At 34.7% G+C, this 13,110-nt stretch overlaps 1 protein-coding gene across 2 annotated transcripts in view; it reads left to right on the top strand.

The window, feature by feature from the left end:
- GOLM2 (golgi membrane protein 2) overlaps positions 1-7,055 on the top strand; it is a 97,820-nt gene extending 90,765 nt beyond the window's left edge. For both annotated transcript variants that reach the window (XM_019725322.2, XM_019725321.2), the window contains one exon: positions 4,937-7,055. In XM_019725322.2, coding sequence (XP_019580881.2) covers positions 4,937-5,007 — 71 coding nt within the window. In that variant the 3' untranslated portion in view covers positions 5,008-7,055. The remainder of the gene's footprint in view (positions 1-4,936) is intronic.
- The last annotated feature ends 6,055 nt before the right edge of the window (positions 7,056-13,110 follow it).

The raw sequence follows: 13,110 nt of genomic DNA, 5'->3' as shown, positions 1-13,110 counted from the left end.
AGGGGATTGGTACATTTTGAGGTTTCTTCATTTGCAAGTGAATCTTATTTGATTTGGGAGTTGCCTTTATCATTTTTATCCCATTTTGAGATTCACTAGATGATGGCAGCAGAAGGATAGGGCAGTTACCAAGGGGACTCCCTTATCATAGGGAACAGAAAGATACAAGAACATCTCAACTCTAGCATATAAAGAGGGACAAGTTTGGGTGAAATGACTAAAAAGGAATACTAGAGACCCAAATAATTTTAAACATGTTTTAATGTTTTATTTAAAAATTTTTTAGGAATAGTATTAACTGTCCAAAAAGTGGGGAAGGAGAATTATGGCTGTTCCCTAGTTTATCAACAATTTGGATTCCAGTGTTTATTATTAAGTTAGAATATTTGGAATTTAAAAGAATTTCTTCATAGCTTCAATAGAGAAACAATGGTTGGGTTCCCAGGCCAGTTTGCACTTGTAGCCAAAGCAGGCAGTAGAATAGAGTGGTAAAAAAATATTAGCCTGAGAATTAGGAGACCAGCTTTTCAAGTCACTTAAACTCTCTGGGCCACAATTTCATCATCTGTACTGTGAGCATATTGAACTAGTGTTCTTCTCACTGCTAAAATTCTGTGGTCACATTCACAATGGGGTCACTATATTTAACACAAGCATTATAGGAAAACATGTCAGATTTCCGCATGCCTGAAACACATCTTCCCCTAAACCTAGGAAAAAAAAGTGGAAACTACTGCAGCCATTGAGACTCTGCAGCCAGAGATATAAAAAATTGAAGTATGCATTTCAGAAGCACTATCACGGTTCTAGCAATAGGGGCTCTTCTTCTCTGCTTTCTCTAGTATTAGGAAGTTTTTTCACAAGCTGTTGTGTCCCTAGGAGTAGAGATTCCAGCTACAGGTCCGAGGTTCTGGCTTCAGCTAAGGACACTCTGGCTTTGGTCTCCGAAACTCTGGATTATGAAATGGAGGTTTGGACAGCATCTCTGCCAATAGGGAGCTGAAGGATTCCAGCTTTAGCTGGATGCCTGTTCATATGTATTGATCATTTGGATCAGCACAACCTGCAGAGTGTTTTCTTGTAGAATTAAGTGAAGCCTAATTTTCCTGTGTTTACAATCCTGGTTTATTTTGGTTTTGAATTCCTGGTTTTCTGAAGCAACCTAAAAGAAACATTTTGTTTACATTAGTGTAAAATTTTTTTTCGTGACTTCTTAATGATCAGCTCTGGAAATACTACACATCTGATGGATATATCTTTTATTCTTTATTGTATTAAGGAGATGGATATTTACAAATTGCCTGTACTCTTATCTTTAATCCCATATAAGCTCCAACTTTGTTTGATAGGATATGAAATGCATATTACTAAGTATGCCTGTGGAAGGAAGCTTAGCATAGTGCTTACGTGCCTGGATTCTGGGGCCAAGACTGTCTGGATTTGAATCTTATCTCCACCACTTACTAGCTCTGTCACCTTGTGAATTACCTAACCTCTATGCCTCAATATCGTCATCTGTAAAATAGGAGTATGGGGTGGCTGGTTAGCTCAGTTGGCTAGAGAGTGGTGCTAAGAAAACCAAGGTTGCCGGTTTGATACCCGCATGGCCCACTGTGAGCTGTGCCCTCCTTAAAAAAATAAATAAATAAATAAGCAAATAAATAAATAAAATAGGAATATAGTTACCTAACTCAACAGCTGTTATGTGGATTACATGATTTAAATATTTGTTCAGCACTTAGAGTTTTTCACACCATAAGCACTATACAAGTGTGTGGTTTTGTTTTTTTTTAAATACTTCTCCATTTTCTTCTTCTTTTTTTTTTTTTTTTTTTAAGATTTTATTGGGGAAGGGGAACAGGACTTTACTGGGGAACAGTGTGTACTTCCAGGATTTTTTTCCAAGTCAAGTTGTTGTCCTTTCAAATCTTAGTTGTGGAGGGTGCCGTTTGGGTTCAAGTTGTTGTCCTTTCAGTCTTAGTTGTGGAGGGTGCAGCTCAGCTCCAGGTCAAGTTGCTGTTGCTAGTTGCAGGGGGCGCAGCCCACCATCCCTTGCAGGAGTCAAACCGGCAACCTTGTGGTTGAGAGGACAGGCTCCAACCAACTGAGCCATCCGGGAGCTCAGCGGCAGCTCAGCTCAAGGTGCCCTGTTCAATCTTAGTTGCAGGGGGTGAAGCCCACCCTCCCTTGCGGGAGTCGAACTGGCAAACTTGTGGTTGAGAGCCCACTGGCCCATGTGTGAATCAAACTGGCAGCCTTCAGAGTTAGGAGCATGGAGCTCCAACCTCCTGAGCCACCGGGCTGGCCCTATACAAGTGTGTTTTGAATAAAATAATAATTACAAAACTAAAAGCAAATCTAGAACTTGTTCTCTGGGTTGCCTGCTTTAGAGGATAATTGCAGTGGATTAATTTGTTTGTTTTAGTGGCACCTCACTGCCTTATTGCCCTGAGACATTCTTGCTTGGTAGAGCTTGCTTTATGGAGGTGGTTCTTTCTTGACTCAGAGGGAATTTAGGAATTATTTAATAAATTATGAATGTCTTTATATTACCTTTAATAGTCATTTTATGCTGTGAGCTATTTATAGATTTTGCTGTTTTGTAAAGTGAAATAAAATATTAGTTCATATAATTATATTTAGTGGTTATCTGTTACTCTATATCAAATTTGGGTAGGTAATTTCATCAGACTTTACAGATAAATGCAAAAAGGTTGTTAGTAGAAATTTGAATTCTAGTTAGAATAGCTACACTGAAAATGGACTCTAAATGTAAATTAAATATAGCTCAATGTAAGAAAACACAATATTCTGAAAGTCCTATGAATTCTGGAAAACAATGTGAAGACCCCATACTAAAACTTTGCTAAAGAGCATAAATAATACCAACAAACTCTTCCTTATATTTATAGAGGACCTTGGAAGTAAAGAATGTCTTCATGTGCATTATTTTATTTTGAGGCAGGAAAAACAGTTGGTATTTCTGTTCTACTGAGAAGGTAATTAGAGGTCAACAGAGATTTAGGAACTAGATCATGTTTGTTGAGTGCCTGAGCCAGGACTAGAATTCAGTTTTTTCTGTTTTTAAACCTTTGCTCTTGTTTTCGCTTTATAAGTATTCATTTAAAACTCCCCAAAAGTAATAGTATTTTTTCCTTTCCATTTCCTATTAAATTTCTCCTCCTTTATATAGCAGCTTTTCCCACTGCCCCATGGTGATTAAGTCTTCATTTAATTACTGAAGTCCTGAAAGATGAGTTTATAGCCATAGGGTGACGTCCACAACATGGATCCTAGGTGCCAGGGATTAGTTTCCTTTTTAAAACCAAAGATAACTTTTTAAAGTACAAAGAGTTCTTTGATAAGAGATTGATTAGCATATTTTCAAAATACAAGTGTGATTATGGATGTAATTTTAGCCTTTACATGTAACAGATTTGGGGTTATCATACCTAGTGGATTACACTATAAAAAATATGAGGTCAGTTTGTGAGAATATGATGCAAAATGGTTTTCTGCAATTCTAAATGCAAATTTCTGTAAGTTTAAATGGAAAGTTGTTGTTTTTTAAATTTCTTTTATTTCTTTTATTTTGTTAACAGGAAAGTTGTTGAAAGGAAAGAGAAAGTTGGTTGTTTGTCATTTTTATGAATAAATGTAAAGAAGAAATAAGAACACATCATTATGGAAAGTTAATACAAAGTACATACACCACGTGGCATCTTTCTTGAACATAATTTTACCATAAGATAGAGAAGCTAAGAGTTAAAACCTATCAAGCCCCAAAGAATAGATTTCAGAAAGCTATATATACATATGAATTTGGATTTTAATATATAACTCTCTTTAAATTATATAAAATTATATTTCTAGAAAATTATGCTAGTAATACCTCAATCTATCAAAAACTAAGCTATTGAGTAGTTGTAACTGTGAACCAGAAAGTAAGAAAAGTCATTTTTTAAGGCTGGAGGAGCCAAAAGATATCATTAAAAGCCATGTACTAAAAAGGGAGCTTCTTAGGCTGTGATTGAAATACTTTTCATTCTTGTTCTAACATTTTAATACTCTGAGCAGTCTTATTTCAAAACCTGTAGTTTGTAGCAAAATTAGAAGAGAAGGATTGCTATTGGCAAATAAACTGACAATAATGTGAACTGACAGGTGATGGCCAAGAAGAACCCAGAAAAACCTGTCAATAACCAAATAAGTCAAACTCCAGAGCACTATATGTAGTTGTTTAGTATAGCTACATGAAATTACTTTGAAGATCTTACTGTCTAATAATATTATGTAATTTTTTTCTTTTTGGTAAAGAAAAGGTTAAGTTTTGGTTCGTATACTCCATTTAGGAAGTTACTGGTAAGCTCTTTGCAGAGAAGCAAAGGAATTCACTAAAATGTTAAAAGTTGGGATCATGAGTAGCTTATTTTCTAATTTTTATATGATGACTATGGATTGATTTAATAATTAGAAGAAACATTATTGTTTTTAAAGGTATAAAAATGTATACAGAACCGGTTTCTACCAAAGTTTTAATTACAAGGACTAAGCTTCGTTTATATAGAAATAATGCTATATTTATATAAAAGGATCAACTCCTCAATGTTTGTGGGTTCCTAAAGTTTTGCTAACTGTATCTCTCTAGCTTCCTTCCTTCTTTTCTCCCTCCCTTTCTTCCATCCATCCATCCATCCATCCATCCATCCATCCATCCATCATCAAAAGATGTTAAAATTAAGTAATCTTTCAAAATAGTTACAGACTTTTCTCTCTTTAGCCAAGTGACTAAGAAATAGAACACTATTTGCAGAAGGTGTAAAATAATGAGCAGAAAACTACCTTAAAGGCTGAGGGAAAAGACACATTATTGAATTGGATTTCTGTAACTGATTTTAAAAATAATATTCTTGATATGTAATTATTCCCTTTACAGATGATGAAGAACGAGAACTTCAAATGGATCCTGCAGACTATGGAAAGCATCGTTTAAGTGATGTCCTTTAACCCCTAAAGGAAAACTTCAGAAAACCTAAAGTGCTGTAAAATGGAATCATTTCTACTTTGTTGTTTTTGACTTTTGTTGTAAAGATCAGTTGTATCAGTTGTAAAGATACATTGAGATAGATTTAAGGAAACATTTTAATGAAGGAATGTACCCATGTACATATGTGAACTTTTCATATTGTATTATTAAAGCAGAGACTTTTTTGGTTATATTACAGTTGAGCCAGAGATAATGTAAGCAAAACTGTAGTCTTTGCATTTAAAGCAAACTAATGTATATTTTACATTTTATTGAGCCTAATTCTTCCCACAAATAGACAAACAGGAAAAAATGGTTGTACAGTTTATATGCTGCACATAGCATAACCACAGTGAGAACAGTTACTCAGCTGAAAAATGTTTTATACACTAATATATTCTTGTTAGCCCAACGGGTATTCTGTTCTATCTACTCCTTATCTCATGCTCTTCAAGGAATTATACCTAGAATAGTTAGATAAAAGAGGGGAACCTGGAAGCCAAACACTGGGCAGCATGTGTGCAAAATCACTTCCCTACTCTTTTTGTTTTACATGAATGCTGATGTGTTTTGGCAGATAAGCTTTCAGCGAGACCTGATGAAAGTTGGGGTTAATCTGCAAAGACATAACAATGTTTGAGTTATACCTTACGTAGTTCATGAAATTGTGAAATGCATGATTGACAATATATTTTCAATTTTCTTCCCCCACATAATACCAGTACTGTTTAACTATAACCAGCACTGGCTAAAAATTATATTTTCAGAGGTCAAGTTGGTGAAGATATTCATGATTTAAATGCCAGATTCTGAAAGGCTAAATCAACTTTGAAATAAATCTGCAATCAGTATTTCAAAGCTTTTCTGGTAGTTTTAGTGATCTTATTTGACTAGACTTTCTCAGAATTACTAAATAAGGAGTTTTAACAGATTTTTATTAATGCACAGATAAATAGAAGTACAGTGAGATCTACAGCCGTTTCATTAAAATAGCTTAAAAGTTTGTAATGAAGATGAAGAATCTTTGTAATTACTTAGTATGTTAGTTAAGAACCCATAAACCTCATATTTGCTAGTCTTACAAAATTATTTTAAATGCATTTGTCTTTTTTGACACTTTTTAGTATAATGCGTAAGCTAGCTAATCCTTGTTTTCTGAGTTAAAGCACTTTTAAATCTCATTCCCCCTCCCCCAAAATAAAAGGTTTTGGTCATAAGTAGAAATTTACGGTTGTTAACTCTGTGTTTTAGAAGGGCTACTGGTATTGCACATAAACATTAAATGCTTCCCACCCCCCACCCCACCCCACCCTGTACTCAGGTTCTAGTCAAAATTCAAATTTATAGAGATTTTAAAAAAAGGTTTTTCACTTATTGAAGGTGCAAAAATTCTTAGACTTTAGTTTGAAATTATTAAGCAACCAGGAAAAGATGTAGTGATTTCCTAAAATTGTTGTTTCTATCATATCAAAGTAAACAATTCATGCTTTTGCAATGAGTAGAGCCAGGCTTATGAATAGGTATGATCACAGAATTTTTTTAAATGGAGTTAAAAGGAATTAATGTACATCGTATGGGCATTAGGATGAGAAGATGAATCTAAAACATACTCCTAGTAATACTTTATATTTAATACTGTAATATCTTTACAAATGAAAACCATGAAATTTTTTGCCTTAGTTCCATTGTCATAAAAACAATCTCTTGGTTATATGGTCACTATTACTTACACAGCAAAATTTCTTCAGTTAACAGTCTAGACATTTTATAAACTGAGAAATCTTGGACCAGTTGATAATATTTCCGACTATATTAACATTTTAATGCTATAAAATACTATGTGAATCTCTTAAAATTCTGACATTCTACAGTCTGTATTAGACATGCTGGTTTTATAATGTTTTACTTCTGCCTTAAAATTTAGGTTTTTCAAATGTATTTTTGCCCTGAATTAAGTGTTAATTTGATGAAAACTCTGCTTTTAAAATCATCACTTACTGGGTTCTAATAAATTAAAAATTAAACTTGTTTTACTATGTTGCTTATTCTGATACAGACATACACATCATCACACTCATGTGATTCAAATAGTTACATTTTAACACCAAAATTTGAGTACATTTAGAATTTATTTTAAGCTAAGCTAAACTAGAATGGCAGACATTTTTACACTAGGGATATTTACTGCAGTGCTAGTTTATTCAACAAATATTGAGTATTTCCTACGTGCCCAGCATTGTTCTAGGTAGTAAGAATACTACTGTGGATAAGATAGGCCAGGTTTCTTTTTACATAGAGCTTACATTCAATTGGGAGCAGTCAGACAATATACAAGTAAACACGAACCAGATAGTTTTAAATAATGATAAAAGCTATTAAAAATAAAACCAAGTTCCAAAGACTCTAAGGTTCCAAATATTCAGGTTTTTATTTAACTGAAACATTACATTTGTGAGGCTAGAATATCATGAGCAAGAAGGAGAAAAATGAGGCTGAAGAGGTATGGAAGGGGTAAGATAATGACAACCTTGTAAGTTCAGGCGACTTGCTATTGACCCATAAAGAGAAAATACAGAATATAAAATATACATGGAAGGATGATTCCACGGTAAATATTCGGACTTCAAAATCATTTCTAAAACGTGTCCATTTATTTTTAAAAATCGGAAGATTGTGTGCCTTTTTGACTTCTCATTTGTATAATGCTCTAACAACAAAATTTGCTGAAATACGAGGACAGAGAATCTGTTAAAAAATATTTGTGAGGGAGACAGTCATTTTCCATAATGACTGATCTTGGAAACTTCTGTTCCCTCACATGTCTGGCCCAATGACTCCAAATAAGACAATCACGGTAATATCAATACATTTCCAAAGTTCTAACATCACATGTGGGCCATCAATATTCAGTTCTAATTGGGCTACATCCAGTTCCTTTTAAAAGATTCTCATTAAGGGTTCCAAATGAAAATTCAACCAACTATACCAGAAAAAAGGGGAAATTTAATGGTCCATGTAAGCAAATTGCATACAGGGCAGGAGTCTCCTGGACTTGAGGACAATTGAAACAAGGACTTGGATGCTGCCATCTTTGTTTATCCAACTCCCATTTCTGCTTTTTTCTTTACCTTCATTCTCTCAGACTAGCCACCCTACTCAAAGCTCTAACCAAGAATTCCAGTATGTCACATTTTCTTTTCTTTTCTTTTTTTTTTAAGATTTGTATTGGGGAAGGGCAACAGGACTTTATTGGGGAACAGTGTGTACTTCCAGGCCTTTTTTCCAAGTCAAGTTGTCCTTTCAATCTTAGTTGTGGAGGGTGCCGTTCAGCTTCACGTTGTTGTCCTTTCAGTCTTAGTTGTGGAGCGCACAGCTCAGCTCCAGGTCCAGTTGCCGTTACTAGTTGCAGGGGGCGCAGCCCACCATCCCTTGCGGAACTCAAGTAATCGAACTGGCAACCTTGTGGTTGAGAGCCCACTGGCCCATGTGGGAATCGAACCGGCAGCCTTCGGAGTTAGGAGCGCGGAGCTCTAACCACCTGAACCACCGGGCCGGCCCCACATTTTCTTATTTTTGTGATCTGAGAGGGGCTGCTCCTCTTTCCTTAGTTCTACTTCAAAAAAATTTGAGACGGGAGACTTCTGCTTTTGGCTATGATTAACTTGACTATCCCTTCTGGATTAGTAGCAGCTATAAAACTGGACAAGATATATTAAGCAACTGTATTCAAGCAGAGAAGGGAAACTTAAGCAGCTGAGCCCCACAATCAGCCAGTTTTCTGTGGTGTAAAGAGGCTGGAGTGCTGAGCTGAGAAGACAGATCATAGTGGGGAGCAGCTGAAGCAGGAATCTATGAGGTTGGGTATCAGAGAAGAGAGCTATTCAAAGAGCTATTCCAGAAATCTATGTGGGGTCACCACAAGTCCAGGGCAGTATATAATCAGAGCAAGACCACTTGATACTTACCAGATAGCAGTAGCTACACAATTGAGAATGGAAAATACATACCAAAGGTCAACAAGTGTTGGCATAAAAGCAGTGCTAAGAGACATTGGGTTTCTGGGCCTGCCAAGATGGAGATCTTAACAACTGAGGCATCCAGCTGAAATACTAGAAAGACCATACCTTCGGAGTAGAACATGCCCTAAAGTAAGACCTACTCTAGACCTGCTCTAACATGCTCTGACAAGATTGTCAGGAGACACAATATGGAGCTTGACTCCTGCTAAGTTGGAACTTATAAAACTCTTTAGGCTTTCCATAGACATGAACTAACAAAACCAAACTAAGCCTATATACCCCTTAAAGTTGACCACTCAGTAACTGAAGTACCTGCTAAAACAAGAATCATCACTTTTCAGAAGATAACAGAATCCAGAATCTCTACAACATATGCACAATGTCCAGTATTCAATAAAAATTTACTAGACATGAAGACAAAAAGAATGTGATCCATCGTTTAAAAAATTTAACATGGCCTTTATTTTTTATATTGTTACTTGTTAATGCATGTATTAAAATATGTTCAAAGATTAAACAAAAATGTCTTACGTGAGTGAACAGAGAATCTCAGCACAGACATGAAAATTATATAATGGGAATTCTAGAACTGCAAAGTACAATAACTGAAATGAAAAATTCATTGGATGTGTTTAATAGCAGATTAGAGATGGCAGTAGAATGAACTTGAAGACACAAATATAGTTGTTCTTTAAGTATTTGGAAATAGAAGATTGAAATGTTGAGACCCAGAAATATGGATTTGGGATTCATCAAATATTGAGTCCTCAAGATGCTCTCCACCCACCCCTAAAACATAAGCCTAAAGATTCCATCATGAAAGAACAATGATCATTGTTTAATTTACTTATTGAGTACCTAATATGTGTAGAGAACTGTTCTGAATACTGTGGATACAACAGTGACAAAGTCCCTGCCTTTATGGAACTTATATGCCAGAGGAAGAGATAGACAACTATTTTCTATAATTATAGTGATACATGCTATGAGAAAAATAAATCAGAATAAAGGAATAGTGATGGAAGTATTCTATTTTCGATAGCTTGATCAGGGAGGACCATTCTGACAGGTGGTGTGAGAACAAGCCATGTGAATATCCTGTGCAACACTATCCAATGGAAATATAATGCAAACCAATTTAAAATTTTCTAGTATCCACATTTAGAAAACCGATGAAATTTTCCTATTTGACCGATATATTAGAAATATTACCATTTTAACATGTAAACAATATAGGATACTATTAATGAGATATTTTCTTTTGTACTAAATCTGAAATCTAGTGTATATATTTACATTTACAGCACATCTCAATTTGGACACTAAATTGTCATTGGAAATATGATTGGTATTTAGAATTCAATTAATTTATAGTTAAGTATATTCACATAGTCATGTTCCAAGCACGCTTAAAAAGTTTTCCAATAACTGAATCAAGTATTAAGTTTTTTCAATAGACTTTACTTTTTATGGCAGTTTTAGGTTCACAGCAAAATTGAATAGAAAGTACAGAGTCCTCCCCTCCCCCAGCTTTCCCCACCATCAACATCCTGCACCAGTATAGAATTGTAACAATTGATAAACCAACATTGACACATTATCAACCAAAGTTTTTGTTCCCATTAGTATTCACACTTTGTATTGTACATTCTATGGGTTTGGACAAATGTATAATGACGTATATTCACTATTATAGTATCATGCAGAATAGTTTCACTTCCCTAAAAATTACTTGTGTTTCACTTATTCCTCCTTCCTAGCCCTAAACCCCCGGCAACCACTGATATTTTCATAGTTTTGCTGTTGCCAGAATGTCATATACTTGGAATCATACAGTATATAGCCTTTTTGGAATGGCTTCATTCATTTCGTAATATGCATTTAAGATTCCCCCATGTCTTTTCATGGCTTGATAAACTCATTTCTTTTTAATTGAATTATATTCCATTGTGTGGCTGTACCAGTTTGTTTATCCATTTACCTACTGAAGGACATCTTGGTTGCTCCAAGTTTTGGCAATTATGAATAAAGCTGCTATAAACATTTGTGTGCAGGTTTTTGTCTGGACATAAGTTTTCAACTCCTTTGAGTTAAAAATACCAAGCTTTTTACTGTAGTAAAATACACACAAAATTTACCATTATACATTTACATTTAAAGTGTACAATTCAGTGTCATTAAATACATCCACAATGTTGTGCAGCCATCACCAGTGTCTAGTTCCAGAACTTTTTCATCACTCCAAATGGAATCCATGTTAAACAGTCACTCAAGTATCAATTTTAAATTTTAAATTAAAATCAAACAAAATTAAGTTCCTCAGTCACACTAGCCACATTTCAAGTGCTCAGTAGCTGTACACGGCTAGTGGCTACTGAATAGCACAGATCTAGTGGAAGAAAATTGGAGGCAGAGGAAACAATAAATATAAAGCCCTTGATAAACTTTTTCAAAGAACAGTTAGTTAGCCAGTATGACTGGAGTACAAAGAGCAAGTGGTAGGGAATGCAGTTAGTGAAGTAGCCAAAAGTCAGCGGATGAGGGTCCTTGCCTATCATAGTCAAGACTAGATTTTAACGGTGGTGGAAAATTAACAAAGAAGTTTAAAATGATCACTCTGGCTGCTGTGTTGGAAGGATTAAAGGAGGTCCAAGAATTAAGAAGTAAGACTCTAAAGGCTGTGACAGTATTCCAGGTGAGAGATGATCTTTCTTGAACTACAAAGGTAGCTGAGGTGATGAGAAGTGTTTGGATTCAGGATATATTTTGAAGGTTTAGTTTATTGAACTTACAATGAATTTGACGTTAGATATGAGAAATAAAAACCGTATTCTGTGAAGTGGAGAACACAGAGAGTAGCAGGTTTGAATTTAATTTTGACTGTATTAAGTTTGAGATGGTCATTGCCATCAAGTTATTGCAATACTGGAGCAAAATGACAGCTTTTGGTATTTCAATATTATGACTATTACTTCCTAGTTGTAATAAGAGTAACAAAAATGTAACTCATAGAGATAGAATTAATGTAAGAATGGATTGTGAGGTGCATATGCTCCATATACTCTGGAATAGAGACCTACTGAAAGACTATTGAAGATCCAAGTTACTTCTATGGCATTACTTAGTGAACATCCTATTTCATTAATGTTTTCACATAGCAATAGTTTTGAATAATTTATAAGCCATGCATGTCACTAGTTTTTTGCATTACATTTTTCCCCCAGTGGCTACTGCTTTACATCTAAATATACTTAAGACTTTTTTTAAGTTTGTATTTTTAAACCTTTATCTTATTCTAAAATCTTGGACAGGGTTGTTACTGAAGCTTAATGGCATTAACTACCACTTAAGGATCAAGAAAAACACTGCTAAATGTTTTCCATAAATAATCTCATTTGATCTTCACAACAATCCACTTAGATGTTGCAGAAGAGACTAGGAGAAAGAGACCATTGGATGTAAATGACTGAGGTGAAAAAGAGAACAAAACACAGTTATCCTCTGTGAAAAAATGGTGTTAAAATGTTAAATAAATTGCAAAAGCATTTAGGCTTACTACCAGCAACATTTCTCAAGTTAGTATCTACTTTTCTCAGCTTAGTATCTTCTAGCCATAGAACAGTGGGATGTGATCTAATGAGCAGGAATACTTGATTGTATTTCTTACTAGCTGATTGTGACTGTCTTTATATAAGTATCTTCTCCCCTCTCCTTTTAAAAAAAAACTTAAGTGTCTTCAACTGAAGAGTGAGGAGACTATTACCACCTATTCTACCTTTCTCACAGGGTTGTTGAGAGAATCAAAATGCATGTAAATGCATACAAAAGTGCTTTGTCAATGGCATATTTTACTTAAGTTTTAGGAGAGTTGAAGGTATTAAATTACTACTTGGAACTTTTTTTTAGGAATTTTTTTATTTGATTTAAAAATTATTGTAGTCATCAATTGGGGTAATTGTTTAGTTTATATTCTATTGTTTTCCATGATACACACTAGATAATCAATAACCATTTGTTGATTTCCAGTTGGTTTTTCAGGAATCTATTATTTTGTGGACTATTTCC

The sequence above is a fragment of the Rhinolophus sinicus genome, linkage group LG03, assembly GCF_036562045.2.
Source record: "Rhinolophus sinicus isolate RSC01 linkage group LG03, ASM3656204v1, whole genome shotgun sequence".
NCBI lineage: Eukaryota > Metazoa > Chordata > Mammalia > Chiroptera > Rhinolophidae > Rhinolophus > Rhinolophus sinicus.
The sequence above is the reverse complement of the archived record's forward strand: the minus strand, read 5'-3'. Positions and strand labels throughout refer to the sequence as shown.